The sequence below is a fragment of the Rhinolophus hipposideros genome, assembly GCF_964194185.1.
Source record: "Rhinolophus hipposideros genome assembly, chromosome: 17".
Classification (NCBI taxonomy): domain Eukaryota; kingdom Metazoa; phylum Chordata; class Mammalia; order Chiroptera; family Rhinolophidae; genus Rhinolophus; species Rhinolophus hipposideros.
Genome location: NC_138063.1, coordinates 4,424,495 through 4,436,733, shown reverse-complemented (window position 1 = coordinate 4,436,733; position 12,239 = coordinate 4,424,495). Strand labels below are relative to the sequence as shown.

Sequence of the window (12,239 nt, the reverse complement as noted above, 5' to 3'; positions counted from 1 at the left end):
GCCTCTCAGGCTGCAAGACTGGCAGGGCTGGTTAATAAACAGCCTCCATTCTATTAGGATAGCCCCAGCGCAAAGCAGCATTCCAACCCTGGGGAGTCCTGCCTCAGGCATTAAGAAGAGGGAATGAAGATTTCTTTTCCAAATTAAGTTGTCAGGGAGCCCATTTACACTACGCAGAGAGTGTAAGTGGGCAAGCTGATGAAGATGATGATTTATGATGCTGTAGACCCTTAAGTGATTCTGGTGATGGAAACCCACAGCAAAATCCACTTAGAAAGATAAAACAGAGCTCCTGTTAGCAGTAGGAGGTAAAACCACGTGGCTTTAGCCCCTAAATTTCAAGGTACCCTACTGGGTTTGGGAATGGAAGGAAAGCTCATTTACTTAGAGTTCATGTTTTGGTATAATGTTATTATACAGACTCAAACACATGCCATTTTTTTTACAGTTTATATTCATTGAATCTACATTAAAGGAATTTTGACAAGGCTTTTTTTTTTCTTTTTTCTTTCTTTTTTTTTTTTTTTTGAAGGAGTAAGGACTGGGACTGACCAATCACGTCATGGATAGCTATGTAACATATTGGCAATCAAAATATCTAAATATGAATGAATTGTAGCCCTCTATCTACAAAGGCAATACATATACATGTACCTTTATGCGAAATCTATCTGCAAAAATGCTGTTTTAAAAGCAAAAATGCTGTTTATATATTTGCTGTTAGGCAAATATATAAACGACTTGTTTAATGAATGGACTATTCACCAGTTAACGTCTTCACAGAGTATCATGGGAAAAAAAAAAGATTCTGAGCTCAAAAAACGTAAAATGCTAAAACCAAAATGGAAATGTTATTTAAACTTATTTCCTTATATTTGGTGTGCTTGCTCTTTAAATGCCAAGAAAATCAATTTTAAGAGTCTCATGAGAATTTATAGGCTTTGATCTTAAAATTTTACATGTTTGTAATATCCCATTTTAGTAGCAGAGCCAGCTTTAGAGATAGAGTCTCAGTGACAATTAAACTCCTACATAAGCAAAGCAAAGGGCAAGAGCTCATTGCAGTTCTACGTTTTTCACAAATGTTTCTACAGAGTACACAGTAAAGCCTGTAGAGTGAATCATGGTAACCTGCCTCTTTGAGTTCCATTATTTGTCACCATCACCAATACAATGTAACAGAGCCTTTCACTCATGTGTGTCTATGCATTAAAGTATTATACACTTCCTTTGATGCAGAAAATATAAATTTTAACTATTTACTCACAGCAACATTATCTTATGTAGTATTTATTTCCTTATAAAAGATTGCAAAATTATGGGGATGTAAATTCACAGAACATTCTTTTCTACTTTTGCTATATATAGGACATGCTGGAGCAACCCATGTTTTTGTTTTGGATTGTTTTTTTGTGTTTTTTTTCTTGTATAAAGTGATTCATCAAATTTCCTCCCATATATTTGTAGATTCCAGGAGAATGTGGCCAATCTATGTATTTAATTTTATATCACTATGATAAAAAAAAACAGATGTATATGTTCATGTATTTGCAAGCAAACAATATATATGTGATCGTTACTAAGTATGTGACTTGATAAGCTATCATGGAAATATTACAAACAAATTTTAGTATTTGGCAAAGTTTTAATTTGTTTTGCATATCTTTTAAACATTACGGATGCTTGATGTAACTAGATTTAGCTAAAAACAATGTTTTCCAAACAAGTGACTATGTGATTTCTATAGGATTCCATGAGTTTTTGTGCAAATATTCAAGAGGCTTTTTATCACCATGCTCTGAGCAGACATAGAAAGCACAGACTTTCAAAATATAAATGATTTCATTGTATGGAATGCAGAAATCAAAAATATTAGGAGGCCAAAAAAAAAAAAAACAACTCAGGAGTTACAGATGGTAAACACAGTTTCTCAGGAGCTGAATCATCAGGGTTGTTTCTAATTGGAACATATTTTAAGTTTAAAAGATAGTATTGTTTAAGAGCATATATAGTTTAATAGGATTAACATTTATCACCTAAACCAACTTACTATTATAATACTAAAAATTTGGCAATTCCTTTCTCGTTGTGTTAAAAGTGTCGCAGGTGTATATTTTTATAAAACGTCGGTATTACATACTGGAATGTAACAGTAGGCTGGAGCCTCACAGGAGAGTCAAGTAACATAATTGAAGAATTGAGTTTATATGAAAATGTATAGATTTTGACATGTTTATATTATCATTCTTAAAAATCAAGTTATACTTCAATATGGTGCCACAATTTTACCATGCTATTTGAGTATATGGAAATTCACAGAAAAATGTTCCCAGAGGTTCATCTTAAATGTTTTTCATAAGCTTCACGTTGAGAAGTCGGATTTTCCAGAAACACCCTCCATACCACATCACGCCTCCTATTATCATGGTGCCTGGCTGTCCTCAGACCTTCAGTGTCGCCCTCACCTTAGCCTTGTGAGCTGGGCAGATGCACCGGGCTCCGTGTCCTCTCTCTGCAGCAGGGGAAACTGAGGCTCAGAGATGGGGCTGATCAAACCGGGCTGCAAAGAGTATAGGTGTCTCTTTTGTTCCAACCAAAGGAAACTCGATTTCAAATTTCCATCTGACCTATGTATCTTTGCAGACCACACACAGGAGCCTCATCTACCTCAAAGATCATTAGCCACCTCGAACCTGGGCAGAGGTGGCAGTGGGGGACAAATAACTTCAGAAACACCACCCTCATGGCTTCTTCCTGATGGAGCCTTAGGCATCCAGCTGGGGTGGGGGGAAGAAGGAGAGAGAGAGAGAGAGAGAGAGAGAGAGAGAGAGAGAGAGAGAGAGAGAGGAATAAACAGGATGAAGCGTATTTCCTAATATAAAACAAGCTCCTGAAATATACTTATTTTTAAATTGGTCAATTTAATAACCCATTTATTAGACAATATAACCAAATGACAGCCTGTTTGTAATGAAGTTGTAAACACAAAGAAATATGTGTATCCCATATTGTTAACCAAGACAAATAACAAGTACTCATATGTCTTTCAGTCTCTGAAGTGCTATACTGTCCTCTAATGAGGCTTGCTGTTTATTTCATATTGAACGAAAGGTTAAAGAAATGAGGGGAAGAGGACTAAATAACCAAGGGCAATAAAACACAGAGAAAAAATATTCGCCAGCCACCTGCTGTTTGTCAACATTCATAAACGATCTTGTCACTGAGAAGTATTTCTAGTAATCACGGAGCCAAAACACCCCAAGTCACTTTGGGCTGACGTACCTTCATTTTCCACCCCTCACAAAAGGTAACAGCATTTTAATTTAAATTGAATGCTGCATCAGATTATGCACTTCACCTAAGGCCAGTGGAACACAGACCCTTAGTCAGACTAGTTTTTCATTTCTATAATCCCCACTGCATTTTTTTGAAAATGGAATCCTGTGCTGCTCCATCCTCATGCATACCTCTGAAGATGCTATCTTCAAATGCCAGTCCCTTTTATAGCCTTGTTCTCTGAAGGATGGGGTTGGAACTTGTACCACATCAATGATTACATATGATAAAAGCACACTGCCTATCCAGGAAGCCTTTTGAATGCTGTCTTTTTCGCTTATGTCCCCTCGTCCCACCCCAAATTTTCCTGTGTGAAAAATATTATATATAAATTGGAATGTATGTTATGCGCAGTTTCCACCTAGACCCATCGCTAGCTCTGCATATGGGAGTGTGTGTTTGTGTGTGTGTAATTTTTACTCAAGTACAGAATGGACTGACTTTCCCCGAGTCCCTGACCTGTGGCCAATACTTACACAAATTTTGAGAATTTGGGAAACGATGTGAAGGGAGAAGAGCAAGGCAGACATCAAACCCATTTATTCTGAATTTTAAATTACGACTTTTTTATCATCAATATTTTGGTTACATTGTTACACAAAGGACAAAGTAACATCCGGTTTGAGGTCTCTTCTTTGACTGCTGTGGGATCAGTGACATTTCCTTGGTCTAAGAATTCTGTGCCCATCAAACTCGCAGCTGGATTTTGATAACATTGTTGAACAAGGTGCCAAAATGAGAAAGATTTGCAAAAGTGCTCCTTGGGGGGCTCTGCCAATACCTTTAGCCACTGGGACATCCAGGTGGCTTCCCGGCCAGGTGCTCACAGGGGAGGGCAGCACAGCGCTTTCCTAGGCAGATCAGAAGAGGATCCTGAGGGAGGGACCGGTCCTGTTGTCTTTGACACAGCTGATCCTGGTATGCTCACGCAGAGGTGGGTCCAGATAAATGAAAATATGCTGCTGGCAGAACCCAGGCCACTTGGCAAGGAAACCATGTTTAGGAGACGTGGTCATGACAGCTCCCATTCTCATTTTACGTGATTCAGGCCACCCAGGGACATCAGGTTCTTAAGGAAGTATTCCAGAGTGTAAATTAAAAAAAAAAAAAAAAAATAGTCCAGGTTGTTAGTTCTAAAGGTGCCTCTGATAGAGTCTCTTTGAGAGAACAAGCGGAATTGTCCATTTGTCATTTGTATTTGGATATACAGATACCTTTCTTTTTTGGTTTTGGTCTTATCCAAAACAAAATGCAGTTTTTTTGTTGGTTTGGTTTGGTTTGGTCTCATCCAGGAATTCAACATACATTTTCTCTCCTTCACCCCAGCATGAAAAATAAAAGCAAGGGTGAGGAGGGAGAGCTGAGAGTGGAAAGAAAAGTAAAGCTTTTCAAGAAAAAAAAAACCACACACGCACACACACACACACACAAACAATACAGAACAAAAGTCGCAGTCCAACCGTGCAAAATTTGCTTCTCCAGATAAAGCACTTCTTCACAGGTTCACAATGCTCCCTTCCCCCTCCCGAGTCCTCCCGTCCACCCAGGGAAAAATGCAGAATGAAAGTGAAGCCATTCTCTTCCTTAAGGCGGAACAGACACACAGAGAACACATTTCAAGGACCGTCCGGAGGGTGGTGATTTGTTGGGCTCTTCCTTTGAGCCTGGGCTGCAACCTGCAATCCATCCTGAGGTCTGCGGCACTCCTCAGTGGGGTACCAAGACAACATCCAAACAAAAGAAGAAAAGGCAATGGTCCCAACAATAAAATCCCATATCGACTTTACAATCACAGGTACAAATTGCTCAGATCGATAATTTCATTTCTCCTGAAGACCTTGTCGTCTAAAACTAATTAGAGGCCGGGTTCCCAAAGAATGGTCAATATTCAAAGAAAACACTGGAGATTTAGAAGGAAATCATTCTTTTACCGCAACAGTCTGACAGAGGTTGGAAATGAGTTGTTCTGCTCAGGCAAGTTCACGGTGTGAGAGAGGGTGGATTCCGGGGTCCAGATGGCAACCTCCCCACCATCCGGGGGCTCTGTGTTTATAGAGGAAACACCAAGAAGCCAGAGAACGTGGAGTATTTCCAGCCTCCCATGAGGTTGCCCCTCTCCAGCTTGAGGTGCACTTTGTCTTCTCTTTCCATCAGCAACAGGACGCCATTGCTGGCCGCTTCTCTGGTGACGTCCTGGTCTCCTGCAAATGCTGAGATCACTGGGTAGCCGTTCTGCATTAAACTGACCTGCAACGCAGAGGGCAAAGCTCAGCAGACCACGCAGGACCCCACTGCCATATACCTGTCCTGGTCTCCCCTGCCCCCACCCTTTCCTTTCTCTGGAGCACCTCCCCAGCCCCCTTCAGAGGCCCCACCCAGAGGACTCAGCTGGTTCCCAGCTCCAGGCTCCCTCAGCCCAGCTCCCAGCATCACAGAGGGGGGTGACAGGGCCTGCAGCAAAGGGGAACTAGTGACCCAAAGCTGAAAGGGTCAGTGTTCAAAGCTACCCACCTGGATGGTCTGTCTGTTGTATACTTTGACCACGTGGAAACTGAAGCTATAAATCCCTTTCCTCGGTGCTACAAATATACTGGAGGCAAGATCAAAATGGTTGCCAATATTTACTAAAACCTGAAAAAAGAAGAGGGAATACAACACAACATAGTGAGCCCCTCTCAGCATGTACTCGAATCCCCCTGGCAAAACCAGTAGCCCCAGTTCCCCTATGAGCTGAGAAGGAGCAGTGAGCAGCACCCACGCAGTGTGCCAGGCTGCCCTGGGAGGGAGCGGGGCTGCAGTTAAAACACTGCAGCAGGAAGTGATTTCTAATGGATGGCAATTCATAAATATTTTTTAACATATATTTTATTTATGCATTGAAGAAGTGGGTGCAAATTTTGTTATGTTGGTGGCAGGGCAGAGAGAAAGAAATGGAAGACAATCAGGTCAGTAAACAAACTGTAAATTGAGTCTGCTCAGAGGTTTGTGGGATTATGGGGACTTGGACATGAAGCTTTGACCAAAATTAGAGTGCCACATGGGATGGGTAGAAAGAGCGTTATGGAATAAGAGGCCAATTAAATGAGATAACATCCCTCAGATGAAGCTTGGGACCAAATTTCCTTTGCTGCTGTGGAATAGACTGTGCGAGGTTTTTGTGTTCATGTTTCTCCAGCCCCTGGTAGCACACAGTTGGCGCTCAATAATTACTGTGGAGTAAAAGACCACAGTCCTTAAACACTGGCTGTGTCTGCTTCCCCTCTCTCCTATGACTAATGTGTTTGCTCCCTGAGATGAGCTATGATGTCATGCAATAAGCTTGAATAAATAAAGGGAGAGTTGAATCAGCAGCTTGGACATTCTTGGCTCAAACCCTGTGAATTCCATACGTGCAAGAATATGACAGAGTTAGCCATGGGACATGAGGTCACATGACCCTGCAGGTGGTTTTTCACAAATAAATGAGGATAAGAGCATTACAACGCTATATGCAGAAGTTGAAGAGTGGAGGGTCCCTCATTACAACCCAATTACTTTTCAGATGTTGAAGACAGAATTTGGCCACTCTGCCTTGATACTGTCCCAATTCTTACTCATATACAAATGCACCATTCGATTAAGATAACAAAATGGCTTGCCTGGTGTTCTCGGCTTTTAAAGCAACCACCCCAGCAACAACAACTCAGCCCTAAATGAGAGATTCTGTCATCTGTTCAGAAAACAAATTTTAACCGAATGCATTTTGTGGTTATTTCTTATGCACTCATTACAAATGAATGACATGTAATTCCCAGATTAATGACAAGTGCGGGAGTGACCTGGGCAGTCAATCTGCACCAGCTTCCTAGCCAGAGCTCAGAGCACCACCTCAGTTCCCCAGGCCTACAGGAACTATGGTTAAGAACCTGAGCTTCAGGACCCTGTCCTGTCTGCCCCAGGCCGCGCTCTCAGTGGGCCTTGGGATGCCTGCAAAAAGAATAGAGGTTTTTTTTCCATTCAAGCCCTTGCTGCTGTTTCTACCACCTCTTTCCCTCAACTCTTTCCCCTCAAATTTACATTCAGGAGGCTGGTAAATTAAGTGTCCTGCTGCAGATGGAAGATCACCCAAGCAGCTCAGAAAAGCGGGTCTCAGTTACTCCGTATCTGGGGAACCAGGAAGGAACACATGCGACCTGGCCTGCCACAGTTGCTTCATCTATAAAATGAGGATCCTGCTGCTACGATTCCTGCGCAAAGTCACAGTTTTCTTGACACCCAGATGCAATGATGGATGTAAAAATGCTGGGATACTATTTGCGGAACACTGGACAGTGAATAATAATCACACATAACTAAGAAGTTATTGATTCAGTAAGTAGCTACCACATACCTATTCCTTGTTGTTGACTTATTTGGACATAACTAAAATAAATATTTTTGAATCTTGTAAATAAAAACAGATTAAAGAGAGACCCCCCTCCCTCCCCCGCAAAACACCCCAGACTTCAACTGTGTTACATACTCTTTAACAAAAATTAAAATAAATGAACACACTGGCTTACATGAGGCAAGTGTGTGTGTGTGTGTGAGTGAGTGAGTGTGTGTGTGTGGAGATTTATCATTCCTTAGGTGTGAGAGCTGATTAGTGGAGAGAAGGGAAGTCAATTCTGTGCGTGCAGTGAGCCCCCATGTGCAATCAGAGCCAGGGGTAGTCCGTTTGTTGAAAGCATTTTGGCACAAGGAAGGACTGATGAGTTCAAGTTTGCAAACCACTATAATGTTTTCAATTTGTTTCTGAAAAACAACGGAAACCAAGGAGGGTGGACCCAAAAGGAAGTCCCCAACCTCTCATCCTGGGTGGAATCACCTAGAGAAGAGAAGAGATTGCTAAAGCGGGATTATGTAGCTTATCCTTTCCTCCGAACCAAGGAGAAGTTAAAAGCGGCTTAGGACAAATGACATCCTGGGTCTTTGTTTCATTTTTTAAAATCTACATAACCACACTATATATTGATATATTGCATATATTGTACTTGTGTATTATGTTGAGTACATTGTTTTCACTACAGATTGCATTTACATAACCACACTCTACTTTGTTTTATATTTATATAATCATCCGTGCGATTTCTCCCACACTCTTGCCCACTTATTTTTCTTGAAGACAAACATCATCGCCCCAGTGTGTTCCAAAAGAAGCAATGGGTACATCTTTTCTGAGTGCTGGCTAAGACCTCCAGACAACCCCCTCTGGAGTATGAAGCCTGTGAAATGCACTCAGTCCCTAAATTGGCCACCTGGGTGACTGAAGCCTGTCCACCACAAATGACAGCTCCCATCCCAGGGAAAAGTAGAACGTGCCTTTTCCTTTGGGGAAATATATTTCAGACCTCCTAGCTTTATGGGGCTCTCAGTCATCCAAGTGCCTATTTAGGAAGAGGCTACAATATGCAAAGGGGGAATGGCAAGGAGAGCTTACTGGAAACGGGAGCCAGGAGAAGGGGGAGGGCCGGGCAGGGCAGACTGGCGGGAAGAGCCTGGAAGCCAGGCCCCTGCCCTGTCCTCCGTGGGCGGCAGGTGCCGTGGGCAGGCCGGCCCGCTAACCTGGTCGAAGTAGATGGTCATGGTCCGGTTGCTCATCTCCGACGGCTCGTGGTTGGTGCTCCGCGTGGCGGAGAAGGCCACCTTGGCACTGCCGGAGCGCACGGAGATGCCCAGCGAGGAAGTGACGGCGCCGTCCGCCGACGGACTGGAATCGCACACCACCAGGCACTTGCCCTCCAGCACGATGGGCTCCGTGTCATTCTGCGCCCGCACCGGGCAGCCGGCGGGCACCAGAAGCAGCAGCAGGGCCAGCGCCGCCCCCAGGCAGGAGCCGCAGCCCGCCGGCTCTCGCAGCGCCCCCCGGCGCCCGGGCATGGTCAGCGGCGGCCCGTGGCGACCCCAGCCGGGCGCCGGCATCGGGGCTGGGGCGGCGGCGCGCGGGGGCGGCGGCGGGCAGGGGCAGGGGCAAGAGGAGCGCCGGAGGGCGAGCGACGCGTGTGGCCGGTGGGTGGCCTCCTCTGGCCTCTGTCCCCTGCGCTGATGGTTAAGGCCAGGGTCGTCCTCAGAAGAAAGACGCCAGCGGACCTGTCAGGGCAGAGAACCCAAACCCTTAGACTGGGAGGTGAAGCTGTGCAGGGAGCAGGCGCGGGGTGCAGTTGCTGGGGGCGCTCCAGCCCCGTCGCTGGAGGCCACCCTCTTGGTCCCGCGCACAGCCACCCCCACCCCGATGGGCAGAAGCGGTCCCAAGAAACGCCCGGGAGCTCTGGACAGGGCATCACGGAAGGCTCCACGGTGGCGGTGGCGGCGCGTGCCGGGGGTGCGGTCATGTCAGGGGGGCCCGCGATTCTGCAAGGCCTCAGCACTAAGACAGGGTGGGGGACCCTCAGGGAAGCTGCCACCCGCCACACCCTGCCCCCCAGGACCATTCAACCAAAGGCGGAGGGGGGCTCAGGTCGCCGGCAAAGACAAAATCCACTAATGCTGAATCGCCTTCATTTCGGTGGCATTTTCTTAAAAGCCACACCAAGGAGCCTTTTTTCCTTTCGCCGCTTTCCCTTTCATCCTCTGTTTCTCCATCCTGGAGATTTTCGTAAAGCTGTCCACTTAGTGTACATCTTATCCATTTTCCACCCAAAGACCAAATCCCCACGAAGTGCCTTAGGGTGAATAAGATTAAGAGGGGGAAAAAAGAGAGCAGAGGAGAGACCCTAAAAGCAAACACCCACATCCGCGTCCCCACAGCCAGCGGCGAGCGCCTTGGAGAGCCCCTCGGATCCCTCTGTCTGGCGCAGGACCAGAGGATTCCAGCAACCAGAGCCCGAGCGGGGCTGATTGTGCAGCTTTTGTTTCCAGACTCTGGCCCCCTCCTCCTGGACTGGGAGGCAGCCCCTCGCTTTCTGCTAACTTACGCGCCGTCTGCACTTTTACTTGCCCTCCTCTGCTCCCCCTAAACCAGGCAGGTCATTTCCATACCCAGCTCAGAACCGAAAAGGACGGAAGCTTCTCCCCTCACCGCCCACGGCCTCCGAACAACTCCTGCAATACTCTCAGAACAGAGAACTTGTTTCTCCGTGAGTAGCAGAGCTCTGTCCTCAGCCCCACACACAACGATCTCGATGTTCTCTCCGTCACGCTCTCTGGACTCCCAGACGCAGGCTCGCGATGGTCCCCATTAAAATACACGCAGGAACGCAATTACCGCGCGGTCGCGGAGCGCAGAGTCGGTCGGTTACCTGGAACCTCCATGGTGAGCAAGCACCGCCGTCCGCCAAGTTCTGCTTGGAGGGGATGAGCGGAGCCGGCGGGAGGAGGGAGACACCTGCACGACCCTTCTCGCCGCTCGTGGCCAATACCGCGCCGCCCCGCCCTGCCTCTTTCGCGCCCGGGCCAGCGCGGGCTCCGGGTTCGCCCCGCACCCGTACCCGTGGGCAGCGCGCCGCGCCCCGCCGGGGACCCGCACGCCGGAGCCCCAAACCGCACCATGTACGCGTCGCACCCCGACGTCGTGCGTCCCGCTCCGCGCGCGCACCGCACCTGGCCTGCACCGGGTCTGCACCGCACCGGCCCGCAGCCGTGCAGCGCCCCTGGCCCCCAGCGCCCCCGCCGCGCGGCTCTGTCCTCGGGTCTCCACACTGCGCAGCCCAGCTTCCCGACGGGAGGCTCCGCGCACTGCCGCCTCCCGGCTCCACGCGGCGCCCGCAGCCCAGCGCACCCCGCACCGACCGCCAGGTGCGGCCCCCACCCCAACACTCAAACCCTCCCGGAAGCCTCTCCTTAAAAGTAGGCACCCTCGGAGACGGCTCGCACCTCTGATTTTCGATTCTGTCTTTTCTTTTCCAAATTCCCTCCAAATCTTAATCCCGAACAGCGTGACCACTTTCATAATTGGGGTGGTAGTGGGGGTGGGGGTGGGGGGGAGCAGTTTTCTTAAAAAATAAAATAAAATAAAATAAAATAAAATAAAATAAAATAATAAAATAAAATAAAATAAAATAAAATAAAAATAAAAAACTGGGTTGAAGAGGCAAAACGCTTGGGATTTTAATGGCTTAAGGGCTGCGGTTCCGGAATCTGCAGTTTGGCAAATGGCAGGATTGGGCAGGGACGAGGAGGCGCCTCCGCTGGGGTCTCGGTGCCGCCCGCTGACCCTCGGGGCGCCAGGAACGCACCGGCGCTCGCGCTCATTTATTAAAACGCCTGCTCCGAGCTCGGAGCTCTGAGCACCGCGGCCACGCGCGGGGTCTCCGCGCTGCGCCCCGAGCGCAGGCACGGGCGTGGGGCGCCATCTACCGGCGCTGCGTTCTCGCTGCAGCGGGCTGGGGACCAGCGGGCACCCGCGAGGAATGGGGACGCTCTAGGGACAAGGGTGGGTTCCCTGAGGGTCTTCTTTGAGCCTCAAAAGCAGTCCTGGCCTCTGCAAAAATACAACCACAAACGGCGTTCCCGGCGCCCTTGCCCCTGACAAAGTGACGCGGCTGGCGCTCTCGATTTTGCAGACCTTTACTACGTTCGCCATCAGCTCTGCCAAGATGATGTGTGCTGTCGCCAGGTGCTCCTCGGTGTCACTCTCTGCCACACCTTGGCACTGAGCGCTGGGCTGTACACGCCATGCCTCCCTCCAACGAAGACAGTATTTAAATGTGCATTCTCTTTGCAACCTGCCTTTCAAAACAATCGTTAAAAAATACTTAATCCTGTCACCTGCACAGCAGCCCCCTTGCTGGTAGACTGATCAAAATTAAACCACAAATCGGCCAATGCCAATCACAAGAACAGAGGGAAAGTACTTCTTATTCCTCCGGACTCCACGCCTAACCCACGTTCGCCTGAAGATTTCAGCCAGGGTTCTGGTTCAACCCTGTAACCGGGGCCTTTCCAGC

General features: G+C 47.5%; 1 protein-coding gene across 6 annotated transcripts; it reads right to left on the bottom strand.

Moving 5' to 3' along the window:
* Positions 1 to 1,294: 1,294 nt before the first annotated feature.
* Positions 1,295 to 11,879, bottom strand: CBLN2 (cerebellin 2 precursor). 6 transcript variants are annotated; one of them, XM_081078863.1, is made up of 4 exons: positions 11,858 to 11,879; positions 8,920 to 9,444; positions 5,848 to 5,967; positions 1,295 to 5,583 (listed from the first exon to the last, which is right to left on the bottom strand). In XM_081078863.1, the coding sequence occupies exons 1-4, from the start codon at positions 11,873 to 11,875 to the stop codon at positions 5,386 to 5,388; spliced, it is 861 nt and encodes a 286-aa protein (XP_080934989.1). In that variant the 5' UTR covers positions 11,876 to 11,879; the 3' UTR covers positions 1,295 to 5,385. The 6 variants fall into 6 exon arrangements, with proteins under 6 accessions (XP_080934989.1, XP_080934991.1, XP_080934992.1 ...); XM_081078865.1 differs by lacking the exon at positions 11,858 to 11,879 and adding an exon at positions 11,167 to 11,395; XM_081078866.1 differs by lacking the exon at positions 11,858 to 11,879 and adding an exon at positions 10,894 to 10,998.
* Positions 11,880 to 12,239: the final 360 nt, after the last annotated feature.

Excerpts from the sequence above, each read along its gene's own strand:
- CBLN2 (XM_081078863.1), bottom strand. Across the intron at positions 5,968-8,919 it reads TGACCATCTACTTCGACCAG|GTTTTAGTAAATATTGGCAA; the intron begins GTTAGCGGGCCG and ends TTCTTTTTTCAG. Across the intron at positions 5,584-5,847 it reads ACAACAGACAGACCATCCAG|GTCAGTTTAATGCAGAACGG; the intron begins GTGGGTAGCTTT and ends TCTGCGTTGCAG.